Here is a 26386-nt window from a genome sequence, read left to right on the forward strand (position 1 = left end):
TGTTGTCACGGAGCTGTATGTTGGCTGGAAACAGCATATCGGGACTCCGAAAGTGCAGTACCGGCCAGATCCTGGTATTGGCACTGTCTCGATAATGCAGTTTCCCCTGTTGCAGACCGGGTGTCACTTTTTTTTCATTCCGGGTTAGATTTTCTGTTAGCCTGAAGCTATGGCTTTACCAGATCGCCTGGAATAATTTTTGCGACGCCGAATTCAGTATGCAGTAAAGGAATATAGCATCAGCCAATGGACATATCGATCTACCAGATGGCAATCAAATAACTGGGAAATTCTTTTTGGAATCCAACCGGCCACAGGTAAGAGCGATTTGACGTCAATTTCAGTCTGGTCAGGCCTTGTTCTCATAGCCATCCACCCGTTCAGCGTATGATGTTGCAATAATGAATGCCGTTATTGGTAATCAATAATCAGAAACGACTTCCCCTGCCCCCCCCCCCCTTTCATGCATTCATGGTGGACCATGATACCGATCATATGCATTTAGATTTTTAACTCTAGCTTGTGTAGGGCCGAAACGCCAATCGATTTAACATTATTAGCTTAGCGCCCTATAACTAGCTTTGCAGGAATTACCCCAGAACATTGTGGTATATAGTTCATATTCACAACGCTATAAAATGGGAACTAATTGATGGAAAAATTATTTCTTTATGGCATATTGAAGGGAAGGTTTATACTGTCAATTGACAATGACAATGGACACATAGCAATAATATAAAATATAGATTTAGCTCTACAAACAACCTCACACACAGTGAAAACTTGTAATGAAAAGCTGGCCTCATAGAGTGGGATTAGACGGGCCCCAATGACCCTGAATGTGTTAACGTCGAAATCGGTTCTTACCCAGGTCGGTTGCATGATGAATCCCACTCATTTTTTTATTCAAATGCGCGTTCGCGCTAAAATAATTTGCATACAGACACGCCCGCCATCTTCTTATAAGGTGAATGAGGCGTGTGTAAAACAGCCGAGTTTCGGCATCTGATCGCTGTCTGATCCATTCAACAGGAAGCGATTTGCGACTGATCTTAAAATGACACACACACACATCTCACGACTCGCGACAGTGCATGTGTGTGTGTTCCTGTGGGTCGCTCATCGCATGTGTGTGTTAATCTGATGACAAATAAAGACTTATACTTGTACTGTATAGTGCGAAATAAATCGTTCCAGCAAAGTAGGCTTTGTCAATACTGAACGACTTGACAACGCTTGTCAAGAACCAATCGCGCAGTAGGTTGGGAAATACTGGATCTGTCACCTGTCATCTCTCTCTGAAAGGTCCCTGTCGCTAAAACCCTGAATGCGCTCAGAACTTGTATGAGCAGAGAAGAGAAGAGAGGAGAGGAGATGTTGTAAATATGCGTTCTATGTGTACGCCTGGGCAGCCAGCATCTAACTGTTCTAACAGCAATATATAATCCATTTCAGAAGAAGAACGCACGCAATAAGTTATAATAATTATTATTATTGAAAAGTTCTGGGTTTATAAAGTCATATTTGGGGGTATTTGGGGGCAATTGACCAATGGTTTGCTTTCAACCCGTGAACTCCTACCTCTCTCACCTTTTTATATATATTTTTTTATTGTATCTACTAAAACTGTATTGTATTGTGTAGCAGGGTGGATTATCCCTGCTTCGTGGGAACGGTTGCTGGCAGTCACAAGGTAGCTGGACACAGTAGAGCTCCGTCTGACTGCACCCTCGTCTTTGGGCCTGGAGCGTCGACTGGAGGCTGGTAGTGTGAGTGGATGGGGCCCGGGATTTACCAACCTGGTCTGGTACTCTGGTCTTCTTCCCCTGCAGCAGGGCGGTCAGCAGTACTCCCCAACACGCTCCCACTTCCCCCAGTTGCTCCTTAAACCCTCCCACACCTAGTGACTGACTTGTAAATAAATACCCTGGGTTCCCCCCGCAAGCAGTACCCTCCCTCAATGACCCTAGAAACCTTACAATGAAAAGGGAAAGGTGGAATAGGAAGGGGTTAATTATGTTAACGTTACCCACACCAAAATAGTTGTTAAACGGCTCATGGATAGACATGCACACAGAGCTCCCATCTAGTTCTTTAATGTTATTTATAACGGTCAGTTACAATGATTTACTACTAGTGACCAATTGGACTGAAGTCCCACTATAGTTCCGTTGGTAACTCCATACCTCATAAACACGTATATTGTACACCCACCTCTGGGTTAATATCAGGGATAATATACTTCAATGTGTTTGACTCATCGCCCACGTCTGGGTCTTCACCCTGTATAATACCTCCAAAAGGCTTTAATTATACGGCAAGAATAATACCTCTCTAGGCTTTATTTATAATGCACCAGGTCTGTAACTTCCCCACAGGGAAAGGGTTAACTAGATGGGAAAATATTATTAAACACAAACACGGTATCACACTCAAAGAAAATGAAAAGAAATCAAAAGGTGGGCCCACAAATACCTTACAAAAGTCCTATCTTAATGCCGGCATATATTGTTTGGGGTTCCCCTTATGAACTGTATTAGCAACGTTAACTTCGCCCGCAGGCTGCACCACACTGTGTACGGGGTAATAGCTCCGGAGCATAGATGCTCATTTGTACTCATCCAAAATGGCGGCCTCGCCGCGCCACCGTCGTCCGGAAGGCAAGATGGCGTCAAACGCTCTCGGCGGGGTTGGAGCAGAGGGCAGTGTTGGGCTGAGAGCGTGTGCTGGGTGGTAGCGACCTCTGTCGGTCTCTGAAGGCAGCCAGGTGCAGATCTGGTTGTAGACAGCCGGGGCGGACTGGTTGTAGAGTTGGTGCTGGGTCGACACGCGGATCTAACTTGCCCTCACTCACACTGCAGCTAAACTCTGGGTCCCAAACAGCCCTTCTGCTAGACGGGATATATCATAACGCAGGGTGCTCCTAAACACCGGTTCTCTTCGCGCCACGCTGGTGGGGCGCCTCGCTAGAGGGAATAACTTTAACTTAAGCCCAACTCGGCTATACCGTTCTTATTCTAGGATAACTCGTGGTATATCACTAGGGATATTCAGGGAGAAACATGCAAGGCTCCACTACGAGTACATTCATAGGATAACCCGTAATATACTCAGGTTCAATACGGGGCTCTCCAGACACGACCGAACCGGTCCAAGTCCAATGTCGAAGAGGCTGCTTCCTCGCACTTCCGTCCACTTCCTTCTCTGTCTCTCACGTACGCTCTCTGCCTGCCACCGCCCCCTGCTGGCGCCGCCAACTAGTCACAAGGAAGAGGCTGATAGAGTAGGGTCCAGTAATCCTGTTCATAATCTATATTCCAGTGAGTAGAACAAGGAGGGGCGAGCATCATTGTTCGAGAGAATATTAGCGGAGACTAATTAGAATGTCTTGGTGCATCAGGGGAGATAGAAAGGCAAGTCAGCACATCTGGATAATAGGTATATTTTCCAGGTTGCTACAATTGTATTGTTTGTTTTGTAAAGTGTCTTTGAGCATTAGGAAAAGCGCTATATAAATCTGATGTATTATTATCATTAGGAATGGTAGGCTTTTTTTAATGTTTCTCATCTGGGTAAGAGTTTCTTATCTGGATAAGAGTGCTCTCGACCACTCTTAGAATTTGTTCTTGCCTGAGAGAAAAGCAACATTAAGAAAACATTGCTGAATCCCAGGTAAGAACAAAATAAGAGGAAATGCTAGTTAAGAACGAAATCTGTTCTTATATAGCTTCATGAATGAGGCCCATTGAGACTTTTTCCTGGTTAAATAAATATAAAATAAATAAAAATTACATCTGGACTTCCCCACGGGGATGAATAAAGGTTAAAGTGTTATCTTAAATGTATGCTATGTGAGGATTCTTTCATATAGATGGTTTCACTGGGATTCTATTGCTAGGGAACCGTTTGGACCCAAGTGTATTTCCTGTCACTGCATTAACGCGCATCACAACAGGAAATAAACTTGGGTCCAATAGAATGTTTATGTTTTCAAGTTGAAAGCGACTATGGACGGGCAAACATGAAGGAGCATTCTAGAATGGACTATGTTTGATCTTCGGTCAGCTGTTGATACTAGCAAACTAGAACTGTAGTCAGATTCCACTGAAAAAGTACTGTCTATATAGATGGCCAGAGAAAGATGGCTGCCTCCTGGTTTGACGACATGTCCTCTCTCTCTCTCTCTCTCTCTCTCTCTCTCTCTCTCTCTCTCTCTCTCTCTCTCTCTCTCTCTCTCTCTCTCTCTCTCTCTCTCTCTCTCTCTCTCTCTCTCTCTCTCTCTCTCTCTCTCTCTCTCTCTCTCTCTCTCTCTCTCTCTCTCTCACACAGACCTGTCGGTGTGGCCAGACCAACAGGAACACACGTTCCACGACCTCAGAGCCAACACAGAGTACTCTCTTCTCTTATTGGCTGATAAAACCACCAGAGAGATTTCCAAGTTCAGAACACCAGGTTTTGGTGCGTTTCCATGGCAGCAAGTTCACATCAAAGGAAATAAACAGACTGATTGTCAGCTTCTGATGATCAGTGTCAGCAGTAGCGGCTGCTGGTTCTCTCTCCACTAGGGGCGTTATACCAAAACATTTTGCAAACATGTACAGTACCACGCAACCGACTCATGGCAAGACGTGAGCGATTCGACTCACGCTCACGGCAATGAATCGGTTCTTATGAACGAGTCGCTCAGCTGTTACTACAACAACACACAACCAGTCAAATAAAGTATAGTCTAATTCACAACTTGAAACACAATATATAAATAGAAAAGTTAGAAACAAAACTCGCTCCGTCTCCAAACACACGCAGATCTCTCCCTCTCTCCTTCTCTCTCTCACACACAGCGCGACGTGGAATCGATTCGTTACACAATCAGACCTATTATATACCAAGAATAACTTCAGTATGAGTACAGGGCTGTACACATATTTTGCATATTGTTAAACGAGCCAAGGCTAGCTATTAAACTATCGATATGAATAAAAAATCTGGGACCCTGATGTAAACAAGACAAACGTCTTTCTCTGGTCTGCATCCCCTTAACAATTGTGTGTATTGAGCCGTACTGTATTGTACCCATTCTGCAATCTGTTAATAAAGTTTTCATTCATTCATTCATTCAAACATAGACGATATTGAACAAGCCATAATCCACGTATTTTCAATCCAAAAGAAAGAGAGAGAGAGAGAGAGAGAGAGAGAGAGAGAGAGAGAGAGAGAGAGAGAGAGATAGAGAGAGAGAGAGAGAGAGAGAGAGAGAGAGAGAGAGACTCACTGTTTAGTTGACACGTCCAGGGCAGGAGGGCTTGCCTTGATAAAGTGTATAATCCACTGTTGATGTATTCCAGACCACTGTCCACTGTGTCCAGACTGCATCCGCCATATAGCTTGTTAGCCAAGTGTTAGCTTGTTAGCAGTTAGCACCACACAACACAAGTACTTCATTCCTTTGTCCATTTCCGCGTCGAACAGACTGCAAACTACCTGGCGTTCTATCGCCATGCTCTAAGACAAACTCTAACCTTAACCAACTTTGAAAGAGTGCCTAAGCTTAACAGTCTAAAGAACTTGCAGTCACGGCACGCTCTAAGACAAACAGCTGCATCTCACAACAACACAACTATCTCTACCACCAACGGACCAACCTAGGAATAAGCTAGAATTGGAACATTAGAAATTGGATTCGGCCAATCAGAGATCGTCTCTGTGAAATTCTGCTACGGAAAAAAATACTGGCGTCGGCCAATCAGAGAGCGTCTCCGCGAAATGCGGCTACAGAAATTCTTGACGCTACTGGCTAGACCGCTTCAAATCGCGCCCGGATTCCAACATAATAGTCATATTTCAACGCACAACGCGTTACGCACTGATTGGCTGCGACGGATACAGTGATCAAACCGTGACGTGCACTCAGAGCGCTATCGCGTCTAGCCCGGGCCGAGAAATACAAAAAAATTATAAAAAAAAAGAAAAGTGAGTCACTTCCTGTTCAAGAAAACGAGTATTTTTTTTTTTATATAATAACGTTATATTGTGCATTGGAAACACAAACATACTTAAAATGAGTAAATATTATTAATTTTAAACATGTTTATATTATTTATAGGGCTATAAAACAAAAAACTAAAAACTTATTTTTCTTCTTCTCTCATATAACCAGGGTAGGGCCTGAGGGGGGGCGGCGCCCGAGCGCCCCTAGTGGCGAGCCGCCACTGAGTGTCAGTGCTGTCAATGAAGACAAGAAAACGTTTAGTTCTGTTTCAATACTTAACCTTTAACCCGCCCTTCTGGGAATTGAGCCGCTGTCTGCCATCGCTCTGTTTAATGGAGAGAAGGCCGTGTTTGCGAGTGCTTAAACTATATTTTATATTATAGCTATGGATCTAATAACACCGTAGATTTTCAGTGAGTTGCTTCTGGTCAACATGCAAAAAACAGATAGTTTTTTCATCCGTACATTTCCGTTTTTATACCGTTTTGAATATGAGTATAGTTTGGGTGCTTCTGAGTAATCCCAGGAAAAGACGCGATAATAGCATTTTAGTGAAATCCAGTTATCATGTTGTCATTTTTCGCCTGATTATTATAGATTATCGTTATTATCCTTCCTCATGCAAGAATGAAATGTGATTTAGACTGGCACCCCCCCCCCCCCCCCTGCCACCAACGGCACCAACACACACACACAGACAGCTTCGATCGCGGGAGAAAGAAATATCAGATCAACGCAATATTTGATATATAGTGTTCTTACCTTGTAATGCAAAAAAAATAATCCAATTATCTGATCGCCATTTGAAGTACTGGTCGCGGAGGTCCGTGCCACGTTATTCGGCATTGCATATGAAGGAGGGAAGGGGCAGCCTCGTTGATGTATGAGGGTGACCGCTTGGCTCGCCGGAGTATTTAAACCCCGCCCGCACGGCTCAGCTCGGCCCAGAAAACAAACCACATCGTTTCTAATGGGGTGCAATAGCGGCCACAAAGCGTTAGGGGGCGGTATTGATCTCAGACACACTCAGAACAGCATGCACAAGGTGCCTCGATAAATTATGAATGGCAATAGTGTGACACCATGATGAGTCTTCAATATTGAACTTTATTCACAATATTCAAATTTTCTGAGATACTGAATTTCATGAGCTGTAAGCCATAATCATCAAATTAAAACAAATAAAAGCTTGAAATATTTCACTTTGTGTGTAATGAATCTATAATATATGAGAGTTTTGCTTTTTGAATTTAATTACTGAAATAAATGAACTTTTCCATGATATTCTAATTTATTGAGCTGCACCCATATATACAGCGATGGTCACGCGATAAACGAGTTTACAAGAACCACCCATAAGCTCCATTTGTCTAAATGTCACTTAACTGTCTTCCATCTTCAGATGAGACTGAAATAGTGGCTATGGCCACTTCACTGGTCCTGCTGGCCATAGCGGTACTAGGGATCTGCATTCTGACCAGGACTGTGTAAGTACACACACACATATAGAGAGAGAGAGAGAGAGAGAGAGAGAGAGAGAGAGAGAGAGAGAGAGAGAGAGAGAGAGAGAGAGAGAGAGAGAGAGAACCTGCCCCATCATTTTGTGGGACAGGCCAGGTGGGACCAGACCAACAGGAACACATGTTCCACAACCTCAAAGCCAACACTGAGTACTCTCTTCTCTTATTGGCTGATAAAACCAGAGAGAGAGAGAGAGAGAGAGAGAGAGAGAGAGAGAGAGAGAGAGAGAGAGAGAGAGAGAGAGAGAGAGAGAGAGAGAGAGAGAGAGAACCTGCCCCATCATTTTGTGGGACAGGCCAGGTGGGACCAGACCAACAGGAACACATGTTCCACAACCTCAAAGCCAACACTGAGTACTCTCTTCTCTTATTGGCTGATAAAACCAGAGAGAGAGAGAGAGAGAGAGAGAGAGACAGACATCAAATGTTGATGTTAATACACATCATTTTGTGGGACAGGACAGGTGAGGGGGAAAAATACAATGTAGTGAAACCAGGAGGCAGCAGAGAGAGAGAGAGAGAGAGATGACAATGTTCTTGTCACTTTAGGTACCGGCTGTACTTCCTACCCTACATCTCCAGTCCGCGAGGCAGCACGTCTGGACAGTGGCTGATGGAGAACCACCACCAGGTCAACTCCTCGTTTCATTTACTCTTACACACCAACATTATGGGAAATGCACTTAGCGACTCCTGCAGAGTCAGACAAGACGATAGATGTGGGGGACCCTGGTGTAAACAAGACGAAAGTCTTTCTCTGGTCTGCATCCCCTTAACAATTGTGTATTCAGCCGTACTGTATTGTACCCATTCTGCAATCTGTTAATAAAATTTTCAATCAATCAAACCAATTTCCTCTCTGTGCGTTCAGCAGCAAGCTATTCGGCCACAAACTAGCCTAGCTTAGCACAAATGGATGGAAGTGGATACTGACCGCCTAGCCTAACTGTTGGCCAAAAACACCACTCCCGGAGTTTTAACCTATAACATGCGCCCAGAAAAGCGGCAATTTTTTTACTTGAACTTGACTGCATACTTTTTTTGCAAAGCTTATCTTTATACTTATAACACATGCACATGGTGGGAGCATGTCTATGTTCCCCGGGTCCTATGTTCCCCGGGTTCTATGTTCCCCGCTTTGATTGATTGATTGATTGAACATTTTAGACCACCAGCCCTGATTCCAAACTCTAACCTTAACCAGTTCGAAAGAGGGCCTAAGCTTAACCAGTTCGAAACAAGGCGGACATTAATAATTAATAAAATAATAAAAATGTATAAAAGTTTCAATCTATTAATCAATCAAGCGGGGAACATAGGACACGGGGAACATAGGACCCGGGGAACATAGGGATGATCCCCACATGGTCTCTTTTGAAAGATAACATTCTGAAGTTTCTTACACAATAAAGAAAAATCACTTTTAGTGCTAATGAAATAGAGTAACATAGGGCTGAACTTGAGTTGTACTTGTACTTTGTACTGACGTTTTTCTGTAGTAGTTGCAATATCCAAAAGAAAAAGATTAAAAAAAAAGATAAGCTGGAAAACACAGCGGGTCCATAACCTGAAGTCGTATGTAGTACAGGTCCCAATTTCATAAAAATACGTTCAGAAATGGGTGATTAACACTATGATCGCCGGGAACGAGTTTTCACGTCATTCCGAGCCATGCTCATTCTGCCGAAGACGCCGTAACTCGTCTTTGATGTCAATATTTAAAAAATCTGTCATCGAAATCATATTTCCTTTCCGGAGCCCTGAGACACAGTGCAAAGCTCCACTCAACTCTCTAGCGGTTCAAGAGCGCCATCTGGTGGCCGATCGGCAGATCGCCAGCCGGAAATTAACCTTTGAACCGGTAGTGCTCATCCATATGTGGTCCGGCCACTCGCTATCGTTAGAGAGACTCCGTATTGACACAGTGAACATCGATCGGTGCAAATAACTCGAATAAACAACATGATTTGGACGTATATACTATTATACAACCTGGAAATGGATCGGGCATTTCTCCATCCCATAATAGAAAAAATTCTGTTCCACGCTCATCTGCCAGCGGCGCGAGGAAGCCACGGTGAGTTTCAACGTTATTTTCTAACGTCTTCTAAAACTGATCTGATGAACATATGACCCACTCTGGATGAATCATCTAACGCTGCCCACGGAATTATAAACAATCCCCCGCCCATCCGGTCATCATCAGATGATACGTAGAAACTTCTAGAAGTACCTCCAGTTGAAATTTATTATCTGGCACAGATCGCTATCAAACTGTATTTCATCATGCATATAATGCATTTGGAGCTATAAATCAAGTTCTGGAGAAAGCTGCAGAAAACGATAAAAACATACTTATACTTTAGACCATATTTTAGTATGAATATGTGAATGAAAAAGTTTAACGTTGCTACACCCTGAACAATACATATAGGACATTGAATGGGCCATAATAATGGCAATTTAGCAATAGAATTTAAAAAGTTATAGCCCTGCAAAGAAGGGGAACTTCTCCATAGACAAATAGAGCTGGCAAGGGATGGTAAATTATGAATTTAACCCATGGCGATTAAAGTGTTAAAAGCGATTTTGGTAAACTGTGTAAAAAAAAGAAAAAGAAAAGTTCTCCAGTATTCCATTTCCTTATTGACGGCAATGCATTCTGTGTGTTTTTAACTTCTGGTTTTCGCTCGTCAATTTTCACCTAGATCCCTGATTCGCACACCCCAGCTGGGATATCATTGGAAAGCTACACTCATTGGCTACAACCAGTGTTGCGATGCTCATATCAACACTGGTTGCACGCACGCTAATGACGCCACGTGCACACGCGCTCCCAGGCGCGTGGGCGCGTTCCCGCGCATAAATGTTCCCTCGCATAAGGACAGACTAAAAACAGGGCCTAATTTCCTCTACGAATGGAATGTAACACCTGACGACCGGCGCTATTGATATGCAAAGTAGCCAGGTGGGTACTGCGTGCACGCGCTTCTGCTCACAAAACTTTGGTTGCACGGAGTGCAACCTCGTCCCATGAGCAACGCATCACTGGCTACAACCCTGTCCAATAATTTTCGCAATCGCCGAATGATTGACAGTTCTAGAGCCTCGGGAGTCCAGGGTGCTAATCTGACACTCGTGTGTACAAAGTCGCACACCTGAAATATCGGCATGTAACTCAAGAACCGCTCAACGGATTTGGTGGGGTGAGGTGGCATTCGAACGGCAACACATAGGGCTTTAATTCTATATATTATATGTTTTATAATAAATGCAGACCCGAGCCGCTAGAGGCCCGAGCCGGGCCCCCACCTGTTAGGAGGCTAAAGCTAGGCTCCGTATCCTTTGAGTGTCACAGTCATTCAAATGGATAGACCGCAAAGCGCTTGACCTCAAGAGAAGGAGAGAGCCTGCCGTGTTTGGATAGGCCGTCTATTGGAAAGAGGTCACCCGTGTCCCAGACTGAAGACATATTGGACCGTTCTTTTAGTAGGCTTGCATAGCCATACCTCTCTCCAACCTACATTAGCGCTGGGCCAGTGCCGGAGAGAAGTCGTGAACCTATCATCTTTCCGCTCTGGCTTGTTTGTATTTCTTTAAACCAATCACAATCATCCTGGGCTCCGCTAAGCCCAGGATGCAGCGATGGTGCCCTTGTAAAATAGTGTCGCAGGGGAGGAAAATTCTGACTGAAATAGTCATCCAATAGCCACAGTCTCATGGTGCTGATCCAGACTAACCTTTTAGTGACATCACTAAGGGTGTAACGATGTGACCTCACAGTGATTAATTTCGATTATGATTATTCAGACAACGATTCAATGCATCATGAAATCTCTTCATTTGACCACAATTCAATTCGATTCGATTCGATTAATTTTCGATAAAATTTCTATCAGTTAATTCCCCCAAAAATATTGAATACACAAATGTGGCTGGGGGAACTGATTCACTCAGCATGAATAAAAACAATACACACACATTTTTATTTAAAAAGAAATATTAAAAAACATTTTATTATTATTTCTTCCCGATTCTTTTCGATTATAATCGATTCTAACATTTTCAAATCGATGCAGTTGAATCGTCACATTAGAATCGATGCATTTCGATTAATCGATGCATCGTTACACCCCTAGACATCACACATCACAACTCAGATTTCTTGTAAGCACAGAGAAGCTACTCCCTTACCAGGAGAGGAATGTTAAAAATGTGCCCTGGTGACAAGTTATGCACAAATAACAATCTGTATAGTCAAAGTCGTAAATAACAATCTGTATAGTCAAAGTCACAAATAACAATCTAATTTAGATCAAAGTCAAGCTTCCAAGAGGAGTTAACCATAAAGTGTGTTTTTGATTGGAGGGGATTCTCAAAAACGTTTTAGAACTATTTCAAGTGCAGTTGCACAATGTTGGATCATTCGTATCATCTTTGAATATTCTAGACTGATTGATTATTTTATTCCTGTGTCATGCACACACAGTGCCCAACCCTCAGGGTTAGTGGTAATGTCCCTGACCCAATCTGTGCACATATGGACTTTTGTTTAAATTATATTTTGCATAAGGTTCTGCACTGCAACTGTTCTTTATGATTCTATGTTCTATGTTCCATTATTATTATTACCTATCCTACCTGTACCCCCCATGCTGCTATGACACCTGGATTCCCCCAAGCCCAAGGGGATCCTCGTTTTTGTATTATTGTATATTTTGTATAGTGTTTGTGCTTCATACAGTAAAAAAGAACGTAAAGTTAAAGAATAAAGACCAATCTCAGGAGGGTCATACAGAACCAAACATTTAATTATAATGTACATGTACCTTATATGTGACAAATAAAACAAAACTTTAAACTAAAGGAACACTTGACTTGACTTGGAGCGACTTTGAAAACCCACATTCATCAGGTCACTGAAGACTAGATGGGTACAATTCTGCAGAATATGCAGCACTACGTGACTGACTCACTTCTATCTCTCTCTCCCCCATCAACAGAAATCTGAAGTGAGGAGCATCTTGAACATAGAGGACTTCCTGGTCACGGATGTCATGGGACAAAAACGTTTAATAGAGCTCGGACCAGACACACGACAACCCTTCACAGAAGAAGGAAAACCGCAAGGCACGTCTACGCCACCCCCAAATCACGGCAGTATGAATTACACAGCGGTTCCGCCAGAATACATCCCTAATGTTCCCTCAGGGGACATGGCGGGCGATTCTCATATACCCTGTAATAAGCACTTTGTCATGACCTGCACTCGCCCCGAAAGAGCTTCCTGTGTAGCCGAGGAGAGCAGAGATGTCTCAGGTCTTTCTCCAATGTCTCGTGAGACAGAGAAAGTCGTGGATTTTCCTCTTCTGACAAAATGTTCCCTTTTTCCTAAGATGGTTAAGAATTCAAACGAAGACCATGGTGCCCCTCTGATTGCCAGTGAGACGGAATACGTACTGAGCTGTCATTTCCCAATGAAAAATACAGTGGGTGTAGGGATTGGGGTAGAAATGACCAAACAGATGGGTATGTCTCAGCTGCCTTGTGAGCCAGGCTATTTAGATCATTCCCATTTTCCCAAGAAGAATTCCAATGAACGGAGTACAGACAACAGTCTGTCTTTGATAGCGTGCGACCTGAGCGGTATAGGTTATGAGTCAGACTATGCAGTAAACTGTTATTTTGCTGAAGATACTGTCCCTGAGAGCCCACAGATGTACTGTAGTCTGGACTATGTAAAGCAGTGATCTTTATTTATTTCTTCAGGAGATAAACTCTTTCAAATTAATTCTTCTCACATCTCAAGACCTTCAACTGTTCAATTGCTTTGACTGTACAGCACTTTGGTTGGATCTTGAGTTTTTAAACGTGCTTTATAAATAAATGACTTGACTTGACTTGACAAGAGAAGCCATCTTGTCAGGCGTCATGTTATGACCTTGTGCTGAACCACAGTGGTTTGGACCAATCAGCATCTAACCACAGTGGTTTGGACCAATCAGCATCCCTTACGGAACTACTGGTGGCTACAGGCTACATATATATATATATATATATATATATATATATATATATATTTTTTTTTTTAATAGTGCAGGCCCTATTCCAAAACGTTTCAAAGGATGACTCCCCAGATGGTTCTCTGTAACAGACATATGGCGTGTCAGGTTACAAGATCTTATTTTTAGTGATGGCGAGATGAAGCTTCATGAAGCATTGAAGCTTTCCACCCAATAGTGTCACTCATGTGCCGAAGCTTCATGGTGGTTCATTTGCTCTACTGTGCCATCAAGTGGACAATAGATGTACAACAGGCAGTGTGATTATAATGATACCATGGCTTTGGTGTGTGAAGCTTTGAATTGTGTTGAATGATGATGCCAATTCTAAACAAATAATATTGTGTCTGTTTTTCTGACAGAATGATAGCAGGGACAGAGGAGAAAGTGCTTGTGTTACTTCATTAATTTCTATTCAGAAAAAGCAACAACAAAAAAAACTATTTGTAATCAGTCATTTATTTCTATGTATAGAAATGTCAGTGAATCAACAGCACCATTATGTACAGTATAGGCAATGAAACAACACTTTTGGGACATTTAGATGGGCAGGCCATTTCCCTGACAAACGTAATTTTGTCATTATGCTTTTGCTCCAGTGATTGTGTCTCAGCTGACAACCCTGGGCCCAGATGAAGGCAGTATCGCCCAGCATGTTGTCAGTGTGTCATGGCCATAATGGTCACAGGAAGGCATCGCTACAAAACAACGTACATGTAAGGCTCGTTGAAACGTTGAAATGATATTATCAACCCTATATTGCCCTCAGATTGATGACGTTGTGAATTCTGAAAGCCAAACTTGAGAAATGCCATTTCCAATCTGTACTGCTGACGCGTTATGTTGATCCGAGCCCTAATAAAATACACCTATGTTCACTCATTACATCCACACTGTGATTATTATATTGTAAATGAGATCTATTTGAGATATTTTATTTGTTACAACCACAGCCTCTCTGTTCATGGAAAATTATCATTCATGGGCTCATGAATACTATTCAGTAATTCCGATTTTAACAATTGTATTTAGTATTTTACGTTGATTTTATTGCATTATTATATCAAACACACTCAGCACTTTCTCTTATATCACTATTATGCTGGTTTTTATTGTGTTCTTGTGTATTGTATTGTTTTATTGTGTATTTTATTGCTATGCTGTCTGTAACTGAGGGGTACAATTCCCTGACTGTATTACTAGATATGATACTTACTACCACTACCTTTGTACTTAATATTCGGCCACCCAGTACACGGCATAAATATATTATCATGAACACTCTCACGTAGATGAAACGGATCCAACACAAATGTACGAATTAGAAACAGGTCTTTATTTCCTACACAGCGATGGTGTGTAGAATAAGCACTTAATCACTTAATTACATTTATGAATTGAAATAGTATGCACTTTTATGGCAAGGAGTATTCGTCGGTATATCAATAGAGAATGTCCAATCTCTGAAGGCGCAGGTGGTAAATATACGACCTGGAATAGTTAAGGAATAACAGCAATGATACTTTAATGATTATACTAGATACACTAGAGGGGGTTAATCCGGTCGCTTGTAAGCCGACAGGAGTAGGAGGGGGGGGGGGGGTAGAATCCGGCTGCCTCGTCTGGCCAAGGGTATCCCAGGTGAACCCACTGTAGTGCCGTTCAATGCGCTGGCGATCCTTGGACCACAGATGAAAGCAGGTGGACTCTTTGTGGGCCGGCTCTCTCCGGTCCACGGGGGAGAGACGTGAAGAGACCTCGTCTTGCAGAGCGTCTCCTCACCTTGCGTCCTCTCCAGGGGGGGGGGTTCCAACACACGGCAGTGTCGGGGGTCTTTATCCATGGAATAATCAAAGTATCCAAAGCATAATCCGTGCCTGGGAATGCGGGCTGTCGTCGGTAGAATAATCCGGTATACAGGTCCACTCGCTCGTCGGCTCTGGGGCTCCTCGGGTGCAGCTTCACATAGGGTCAACCACCCTGGGTAAGCAGCCAGTTCTCTGCCCGAAACGATGGGGTACTGACTACGGTAGTATTCTCACCGCACGAAGCACTATATATTAACAGACTATTATTAGCTTAATAGACTACGTCCAACTCGACGATATAGTGCCAAATATGACTATTCAAATATTAATATACACGATGTCTCAATACCGATGGTAGGCCGAACTTGGCCTTACTCCCACACGTGGCGTCGCGGGGAGGCTTTACGTCTGTGACTCTATTGGAGGGTAAGAAACTGGACTGAAAGAAAGTCCTACTTTAGTAGCGCAGTATATATACGCACTATGAACAAATAGTCCCATTAGTGGTGCGGTAGCCAAATTCCTACGCGGAACTAGGACTTGTTCGTACATGTCGAGCGGTACGTTTGAACTGGGTCTGAGGGGTATGGCAGCCTGGCACCAAGGTCTCGACCAATAGTAGAATGGAGACTATTATGGGATGTTCAGTAGGCTAGAATGGATATTCAATGCATATTGTACAAGGAATATACAAGGGATATCAGGGAATATTAGAGAATATACAAATACAATTAAATATATATATATAAATAAATATATATATTCGGTTTAATCTGGCCCTTCACAACAGCCACCCCCTGAATAGGTCCCAGACCTAATCAGTTAAACAGAGACAGATTAATCGCGTTGTCTATTTACACATAAGGGTTTGCTGTAGGGGTCAGTCAACTTCACAAAGTCATAGGGTTGTAGGGTCATGGTCATCATCGATTGTGTCTGGGAGTCGAGGCAGTTCTATGAGCCTTGCCACGGGACGGGTGAAAGTGCGACCCTGGACGAGCACTTCAGCTGCTCGGACCTTGCCGTCGGCACCGGTGATCACTTTGCTTACGCGGCCGGCCGGCCACATAGCTCTGGGCAGTGATTGATCAATAATCATGACGACTGTTCCTTCTGTCAAATTGTCTCTCTCCTTTACCCACTTCTGGCGGGTCTGTAGAGACGGTAGGTAGTGCAGTAGGAAACTGTTCCTGGCGTGATGTACATCCTCATCGTATTTCTTTATAATCAGCTCTGTGACCTTGTGTCGGCTGTTCAATACGATCGGGTATTTAATGTCATCCGGTAGATTGGGGGCTCTGCGTAGGCGACCACCCACTCTGATGAGGGTATGAGCGTCGCTCTCGGGGGCCAGATGAATTAATCTGCTGTCGGATGGGACGGGCTTTCCTCCCTGTAGACAGGCCAATTCATCGGGGAACGAGTCTCTCTGGGCTCGCTGCAGTAGAAGCAATTCTGCTTCCTCGTAGTTAGCTGCTGACATATCAGCGGGGGACTTGCACTCCGGGTGGTACCGCAGGAATGTTCTTTGTTGTGCACTCTCTATGGACGTGCAATCGTTCGGTGGAGGCTACGGTGCTCAATCCACAGAACACAGACTTCTTAATTTCCACCTCCTCTGGACTTGCTTCCCTCGGGATAGGCATGGGCCACTGTCCTTCCGGGAGTCTTAGGAATGCGGGGCCGTCACTGTAGACATTGCGACGGGTGAGGTCATCCAGGGGCATCCCCCGGGTGATGACGTCAGCTGGGTTCTGTTTTGTATCAACGTAGCGCCACTCTGTTTCTCCGGTTAACTCTTCGGTTAAGTCTTGAATCTCGGTGACTCTGACTCCCACGAAGACTTTGTACTTGCATGAGTCCGATTTGATCCAGGCGAGTACCGTCGTGGAATCTGACCACAGGATTGTTCTAGACACCGGTATGGTGAGCTCACGTTGGATGAGCGTGGCTAGGTGCGCTCCGGCTAGGGCTGCGCAGAGCTCTAGACGTGGGATAGATTGTTGCTTGCGTGGGGCTATTCTCGAGCGGGCGAGGACAAATGCTGTGTAGATCTCTCCCCCCTGGTCTTGGGCCCGCAAGTAGGCTACTGATCCGTATGCGACCTCTGAGGCGTCACTGAAGACGTGTAAGTCCATTTTACATGTCTCTGGCCTCACCGTGGGTGGGAAGTAGCTTCGGCGCATATTAACGCCTGGGAGTGAGTGGAGCTCCATCTCCCACTCTCTCCAGGTGGATGCAAGGTGTGCGGGAATGGGGTCGTCCCAGCCCTGGTCCTTGTCCCACAATGCTCGTACAATCATTTTTGCCCTGGTGGTGTACGGTAGAATACATCCTAGCGGGTCATATTGTCGGGCGAGTGTTGTGTACACACTCCGTCTGGTGGTCGGCGCCGCCGCCGGCCTTCCCTGCTCCGTAGTCAGGGGCTTGTGTCTGTAGTGAAGCGAATCTGTTTTGAATCGCCACACCAATCCCAGGGTCATCTCCTGGGCTTCTCCCGGGATTGTAGCCATCCAGGTCTCGCTGCTGGCTGCCTTGTCCTCGGAGGAGAGGCTGCGCAGTACTTGCGGATCGCTGCTGGCCCACTGCCTGAGATCAAAGCCGCCTTTGATCAATGAGGCGCGGAGTTTAATCAGGAGAGCCTCGGCTTCTTCCTGGGTTGAAAGGCTTTGTAGACAGTTGTCTACGTAGAAGCTGTTCTTTACGCTGTGTCGGACCTCTTCGTCCGCTACTGGGTCCTCTGCTACATGTTTCTGTAGTGCAAATGTCGCACAGCAGGGGCTGCACGTCGTTCCGAAGGGGAGGACTTCCCATTTGTAGATGGCTGGGTGCTCATCTCCTGGCTTCTCTCTCCATAGGAACCGTAACAGGGGCTTGTCCGCCTCTACTAATCTCACCTGCAGGAACATTCCTTTAATGTCCCCGCTGATGGCCACCTTTTCCTGGCGGAAGCGGAGTAGAACGCCGAGTAGGGAGGGGCCGAGTGTGGGACCGGGCAGTAACTCTTTATTCAGATTTTGGGATCCGATCTGGTAGCTGCAGTTAAATACTATGCGGTCTTTACCGTTGTGATGGACCTTGTGGTGGGGCACGTACCACGATTCAGTGGTCTGGTCAGCCTCTTTAATGTCCATCTTTGTGACGTGTCCCGCTGTGATGAGCTTCTCAATCTCAGCGCGGTATACACTCTCTTGGGCGGGGTTCTTGGCTAAGCGCCGCTCCGTGTTCAGCAGGTACCGTTCTGTGGCGTCTGTCTTGGCGTGGAAAGTAGGCATTCCTTCTCGCCGCAGGAGTGGCGTGGCGTATCTCAACACGCCGTTGACCGGGACTCTCTTGGTCCCTGTCTCGAGGAGGTGAATGGCGTAAATGTCATCTTTAGAGCGAATGTCTTTCTTTCCGTTCTTAAAGGGCATTTGTTCCAGGGTCCATAGCCGCTCTACGTGTTGCAGGAGTGCGGTTTCTCCCTCTGTGACTCGGGAGTGGAGACATCTAGTGGCTGTACTTCGGTTGAGAGATTTGGCGAGCGGGCCTTGGAGAGTCCATCCCAAACGGGTCTCGACTGCTGCAGGACAGCCTCGGGGTCCGGTATGAACCCGGTCTATCGGGACAATGAGGTCTGCATGGTCGGAGCCTATCAACAGGGTCGGCATAGCATTGTCTATGAGCGGGATCGGTAACTTGCGCAGATGTGCATATTTCTCCATCAGCTTGGCGACGGGGTATGTGTACCGCAACAGTCCTATTTCTTGGCTGGTGAAAGCGTCTGCAATCTGGTACCGTCGCTCAGGCTGGCCGCTTGCTGCGATAGAGAATGAGACATTCTCGCCCTTTATCGTCTTCAAATCTCGTCTTATTGTCCGAATTGTCATTTGGGTTTCGCTTCCCCGCAGCCCTAGCTGGGCCGCAGCGGAGGCGAGCAGCAGGGTCTTCTCTGACCCGTCATCGAGGATGGCGTAAGTGTCCAGGACTTTATTCTGGTAGCTTAGTGTCACACGCACTACTTTTAGGAGTACTCGGGCTCCACTGCTGCTGGCGGGATCGATGTACATGACGCTCGCTTTGCGGCTGGATGGTGCAGGTGAAGGGCGCCGTCTGTTACTGTCGTGAAGTATGTCCAGATGGGCTCCATCGCACTTGGTGCACCTTTTCTTTAAGCGGCATTCGGCTGCCATGTGTGAGCGCGCACAGCGAAAACAGCGCTTGTTGGACTTTATCCATTGACCTGCTTCCTCCGCGTTCAGCTTGGGGAAGGAGTCACATTGCGCTAGCCAGTGTTCTTTCTCACAGTAGGGGCACACTATCTTCCACTTCTCCGTTCTGGAGGGGGTACTGTGGCTCCTGCTGCTCGGTACTGACTCCGATTGGTGCATCACAGTCACCGATCTTCTTCCATCATTTAGTCGTCTGGTTCCTTCTCTGGAGCCAGGGGTGCTCCGTCCGAATGTATCTAGCCGTAGGCTGCTGACTTCTCTCGCCAGGAAGTCTGCTAGATCGAGGAGGTTCGGTTCGGGGCCATTCGGGTCTCTGTGGTCCCTCTGCCGCCTAAAGCGCTCCTGACGAGCGGGCGGCAGCTTCTCCAGAATCCTTTCCACATTTGAGTTGGCGTAAAGTTCATACTTCCCCTTCTCTCTTTGCGCTCCCAACATCCCTACCAGGGACTGCACTCTGATGGACAGGTCGTCCAGTGCTCGATTGTCTATTGCTGGGGGTAAGCGGTCGATGTGTCCGATCTCCTGGATCACGTAATCCCATATGCGCCCATACCTCTGGTCCAATGCTACCAGCGCTGCTGTGTATGGGGTGGTGGAAGTCGCGTAGGCGAGCGCTATATTATGTGCGCGGGGTACCTTTAAGTGCTGCAGTAGGATGGCGTATTTGTGGCGTTCATCCAATACATCCACCAACATGGTCTCCAGACACATGCGGAGTTCTGTATACTGGGCCCGGTTCTCTTGGGTGAAGTCGGGTACCATAGGCGTGCCAATGTATGATGCTGACTGTGGATACATCGGCGAGCGTTGGGGGAGAGGCCTCCTAGGCGAGTCTCCTCCCGCTCCTTGGTATGGGCTGGTACCGGCAGTGTACCATGGCCCGCTTGTCCAGGTGCTGTTCCTCGGTGCGGGTCGTGCGTCGTGCTCACCCGTGTATAGAGTCGGGGGTCTGTAGCGCAGCTCCGCGGGAGTATAGCCTGGGCTGTACCGGACCTCCTGGTCCGGTAGAGTACTGTGCTGTCTTCGGGCGTGGTTCTCCTCCTCTTCCTCTTCGTCTTCAGTTAGGTCATCCAGTGCTTGTAGTCTCTGGTTTAGCCTCTCCACAGGATATGCTGCTCCTTCCCGGTTGCTAGGTCTCGCTTGGACCGGTGGGGGGAGGTGGTCTGTGGGGGGTATAGACCTCGTCTGTTGGTCAAGTTCAGGGTTGTTTACTCGGCTAGGGGATGCCGCCCTGGAGGTGTGTCTAGACGAGTTCCTGGAGCCTCTGGCGGAGGGAGAGGGTGTTGTCCGTCTGATCAGCTGTTCTATTAGTTGCGCTTGCTGTCTGTCGCGCTCTGCGTCCCGTAGAGCACCAGCAGCTGCTCGCTGGCTGTCTGCTCGGTCTCGGGCCACATTCTCTTCCATCTGAATGCGTCTTATTTCCAGGCGTATGTGCTCTTCTTCGCTCCGTTGCTGTATCTGCAATCGATCGCGTTCACCCTGGAGTCTATCGCGTTCAGTAGAGGCTTTCAGGCTGACGAGGAATGCCTGCTGTAGTGTCCTCTCTGCCTCGCTGGGAGAAGGCGGTTGTATAGGGGAGCCTTCCCTCGGGGTACTCCTTGCGGAGCCTTGGAGTTCTATCTCCACGGTGCTCTCCCCGTCTTCTTCCGTGCCGAGTTCTCTCTCGGTAGCGTTGTATTCCTCCCGGGACTCATCGGGGACTACTTCTTCAGTACTGGCGGGGTGTGAAGTCATGTCTGGTTCCCACTGGTCCCCACCGTGAACTTGGTCAGTTACATTAGAGCCCGTAGGGGCCTCTATGGTCGGGGTAGTCTGGGCGTTGGGGTTAGACATACTTTTACTTTCTAGTTTTACCGCGTTTACTGTTAGTAGAAGACTAGGTTGTTGACTGACAGCGTAAGCCTCTAAGTACTGAGGGAGCCGTCGTTCGCGCTGCGGGCGTTGGTTAGGAGGATCGTTTCGTGGAGTGTTCATCATAGGCCATTTCAATATTAATAACACTATATTAATATTACACTGATTACCCTCCGGCTCGAAGGACCAATTGTAACTGAGGGGTATAATTCCCTGACTGTATTACTAGATATGATACTTACTACCACTACCTTTGTACTTAATATTCGGCCACCCAGTACACGGCATAAATATATTATCATGAACACTCTCACGTAGATGAAACGGATCCAACACAAATGTACGAATTAGAAACAGGTCTTTATTTCCTACACAGCGATGGTGTGTAGAATAAGCACTTAATCACTTAATTACATTTATGAATTGAAATAGTATGCACTTTTATGGCAAGGAGTATTCGTCGGTATATCAATAGAGAATGTCCAATCTCTGAAGGCGCAGGTGGTAAATATACGACCTGGAATAGTTAAGGAATAACAGCAATGATACTTTAATGATTATACTAGATACACTAGAGGGGGTTAATCCGGTCGCTTGTAAGCCGACAGGAGTAGGAGGGGGGGGGGGGTAGAATCCGGCTGCCTCGTCTGGCCAAGGGTATCCCAGGTGAACCCACTGTAGTGCCGTTCAATGCGCTGGCGATCCTTGGACCACAGATGAAAGCAGGTGGACTCTTTGTGGGCCGGCTCTCTCCGGTCCACGGGGGAGAGACGTGAAGAGACCTCGTCTTGCAGAGCGTCTCCTCACCTTGCGTCCTCTCCAGGGGGGGGGGGTTCCAACACACGGCAGTGTCGGGGGTCTTTATCCATGGAATAATCAAAGTATCCAAAGCATAATCCGTGCCTGGGAATGCGGGCTGTCATCGGTAGAATAATCCGGTATACAGGTCCACTCGCTCGTCGGCTCTGGGGCTCCTCGGGTGCAGCTTCACATAGGGTCAACCACCCTGGGTAAGCAGCCAGTTCTCTGCCCGAAACGATGGGGTACTGACTACGGTAGTATTCTCACCACACGAAGCACTATATATTAACAGACTATTATTAGCTTAATAGACTACGTCCAACTCGACGATATAGTGCCAAATATGACTATTCAAATATTAATATACACGATGTCTCAATACCGATGGTAGGCCGAACTTGGCCTTACTCCCACACGTGGCGTCGCGGGGAGGCTTTACGTCTGTGACTCTATTGGAGGGTAAGAAACTGGACTGAAAGAAAGTCCTACTTTAGTAGCGCAGTATATATACGCACTATGAACAAATAGTCCCATTAGTGGTGCGGTAGCCAAATTCCTACGCGGAACTAGGACTTGTTCGTACATGTCGAGCGGTACGTTTGAACTGGGTCTGAGGGGTATGGCAGCCTGGCACCAAGGTCTCGACCAATAGTAGAATGGAGACTATTATGGGATGTTCAGTAGGCTAGAATGGATATTCAATGCATATTGTACAAGGAATATACAAGGGATATCAGGGAATATTAGAGAATATACAAATACAATTAAATATATATATATAAATAAATATATATATTCGGTTTAATCTGGCCCTTCACAACACTGTCAGTCGAGGGGGAAAGACCTACGATGTTTCCTCTTTTTTGCATGTGAATATGAAGATTCACATGCAAAATTAGACCCAGGCAACTACCGCCCTGTTTCTATTCTTACCTCAATCTCGAAAGTCATGGAAAAAGATTTATACGAACAAGTCGAAAAGTACCTTGCGGAAAGAAAATCTAATCTACGAATTCCAATCTGGCTTCAGAACATCCCACTCCACTGACACATGCCTTCTCTATTTGAACGACCACATCAAACAAGAGGTGGACGCGGGCAAATACTGCGGCATGGTCATGCTGGACCTACAAAAGGCCTTCGACACAGTCAATCACTCCATTCTGATTGATTTTTATTTTAATTTATCTTTGAATTTCTTGAAAAATTCGACAGGGAATCCATCTGGAGCTGGGGCTTTATTGCTCTGCATCTTATCTCAGGGTTTACAGTTGGAAATGTAAGTTTGTCTAAGAAGGCGTGCATCTCTGAGGTGTCGGGTGGAGCTTCAGAACTGTATAACGATGAATAGAATGAGAAAAGGGTCGTATTGATAGCTGTTGGATCAGTATGTAGTAATCCTGTTGAGTCTTTGATTTGAGGAATGATATTTGAGGCTGCTTGACGTCGTAGCTGATGAGCTAAGTGCCGACCTGCCTTGTCACCACGTTCGTAATATGTGGCGCGTGATCTGTTGTTGTTATCAGATCAAATTCAGTCTGTAGGGCTATACGTTTGTTAAGTAAGTTGGGAGAGGGGGATGAGGTGATTTGCTGATCTAGATTCTTAATATCATTGGAGAGGTCCTGTCTTTTAGATTGACGGGATTTGTTAGATGTTTAGATGAGTAGAGAAGGATATTATTTGACCCCTTAGATAGGCTTTCGTTGATAAGTGAGTGAGAGATTGGGTCTTTCTCACTTTGATTAAGCGTGATATAGTTATCTATTGCACCTGAGATGAATTTGTTAAAATTATCGTCTGATAGGAGCAGAGAGTTAAGTCTCCATGGGGATGAGTAACGGGGTAGTGAGGTGAGTTGAATATCTAACGTAATAGGCGCGTGGTCAGAGATGACAATGGGATGATATTTAACATGTTATTTTTGGTATTCATTTGGAGTCGATGAAGATATAGTCTATCCTACTAAACGATTTATGCATACTTGAATAAGCTGACGACATGACATTTGCATAAATTAGGAACAGTAACTGGGGGGGGGGGGGTAGAGTACCGTTTACCTCCACCATCTGTTCTCTCCCCTCCAGGTAGGATTGCATCCAGCTCACTGATGAACTATCATTGCTTTTAGCTTGTCAATCAGAATGGAGTGTGTTATGTTGTACGTCCGTAGTATTTTGTATGTAAGTAGAGGTGTAGTAATAAGACTCAGGAAGCAGGATTACTCGTTAGCCTTTTAGTCAAGCACGTTAGGTTACAGCATGGTACAGCAGGGTTTCATCATACAGCATGTGTACTCTTCTTCTGCACTTCCTGTAGGCATAACATCATTCTATTAATTACGCCCCATGTGGAGACTCTTGGGAGTACAGCTTCACCTGTAATGTTAGAGAACACAACAGAGTGATTGACAGTGTCGAACGCCTTTTGGAGGTCCATTGAGTAGAGATGTCTGCAGTAGAGATGTCTGCCAGTAGAGATATCTGCCAGTAGAGATGACTGCCATAGAGATATCTGCCGTCACTCCAATACGATGGAGCAGAAGATACACCCGACCTTGACACTCAAAGCGACAAAAATGTAAATTCCAGAAATCATGACATGGTTACTCAGATGGTTGCTGTGTATCAACGCTCACGATGGCCTGTATTCAGACTGGAGATGGTTTTCTCCAGTCGACCAGCAGCTGTGAAGAAGGTTAAATTCAAAACAAGTTAATTAACCTGAGCAGCCACATCTGCATGAATTGACCTCCCTTAATGCCGCGTCAGTGAGTCTCTCCAGACACCATCCCCCTCCTCCAACACACGTTTATGTCTCTGTTCTATTATCGAAGCAGCAGACTTTTGCTAGCCAAACCTAGCTTAATTGCAGATCAGGTCACCCAATGTCACAATCCCAATGCAGTCCTTAACTCAATCCCCTCCTCATGTACAATAGAGAGCATCTTGACTGGCAACATCACCTCCTGGTTTGGGAATAGCACTGCACAAGACCGAAGCAGACTACAAAGAGTGACACGTTCAGCCGAACGCACAATTGGAGGGGGGCTCCCCACCCTCCAGAACATTTACAACAAGCGTTGCAAGGGCAAGGCTAAGAGAATCATTAAAGACTCCAGTCACCCGAACAACTTCCTCTTTGAACTGCTGCGGTCAGGCAAGCGATACCGGAGTCTCAAGGCGAGCACAGAAAGACTCAGAAGAAGCTTCTATCCCCAGGCCATCAGGCTGCTAAACGAACAATGAACACTACACAACAACAACCACCAAACGCACATAGCACACACATCCACACGCACACACTCACTTTAAACAGACACACTGTAGCACCCACTCCACACACTTTATAGCACACACCCACTTTAAACAAACACACTGTAGCACCCACTCCCCACACTTTATATTTATTGATGAAGGATTGCACTACAACTCGTACACCTTACTGTAAATTGTACCTAAATTGTACCTCATCCCATTTCTGCTTTGCACTATATAGTACTGTACATTAGTACACTGCATAGTATTGTATATTATATGGTAACTCAGAACATTGTACATATGTCTATACCGAACACTGTGACCTCATTTTCTTCTTCTAAATTACATGCTATACTATGTTATTTGATACTATCTTGTCTAGCACAGTCTCTGGAGCGTAACAGTAAGAAGCATTTTGTATGAAAGTATTCTGTACTTCTGTATGACAACTATTAAAGAAACTCCAATATACGTGTTTGGCCGACAACCGTTGAACGCCAACCACTATATGTTATTTGATCGTTTTTCCTTTAATTTTAATTTTTTTTTATTCATTATTCATCCGGGGACCTGTGTTACCATAGGGAATGAGTCTGAGATCGCCAAAGTGCAATACCGTCTGCATCCAGCTAGTTCAATTTTCTTTAATAGTTGTCATACAGAAGTACAGAATACTTTTATACAAAATGCTTCTTTCTGTTACGCTCCAGAGAATGTGCTAGACAAAAAGATAAGTATGAAAATAAATAAATAAAAAGCTAGACGGCGGTATCGAGCACCCTTTGTAACCTTGTATCTTGGCTGCCGCCTGTGCAACGGTCAAATGTCACCGGGCTCACTTTTCTTTGTCGGGCGAATGGAGCGGTTCTCCCGGTTCCATT

The 26386-nt window shown here is 45.5% G+C and overlaps 1 protein-coding gene across 1 annotated transcript in view; it reads left to right on the forward strand.

Annotated features, from left to right (window-relative positions):
• The window catches only part of LOC311229746 (interleukin-6 receptor subunit beta-like), a gene marked incomplete at its 3' end in the record, with an annotated part of 130561 nt that overhangs the window by 84787 nt on the left and 19388 nt on the right, over positions 1-26386 (forward strand). Inside the window, exons 12-16 of the mRNA XM_084315822.1 lie at positions 4330-4458; positions 7392-7476; positions 8059-8140; positions 12513-12750; positions 14171-14229. Of these exons, the coding sequence (XP_084171948.1) occupies positions 4330-4458; positions 7392-7476; positions 8059-8140; positions 12513-12750; positions 14171-14229 (593 nt within the window). The remainder of the gene's footprint in view (positions 1-4329; positions 4459-7391; positions 7477-8058; positions 8141-12512; positions 12751-14170; positions 14230-26386) is intronic.

This window comes from Notolepis coatsorum (assembly GCF_963971535.1).
Source record: "Notolepis coatsorum genome assembly, chromosome: 6".
Lineage (NCBI taxonomy): Eukaryota > Metazoa > Chordata > Actinopteri > Aulopiformes > Paralepididae > Notolepis > Notolepis coatsorum.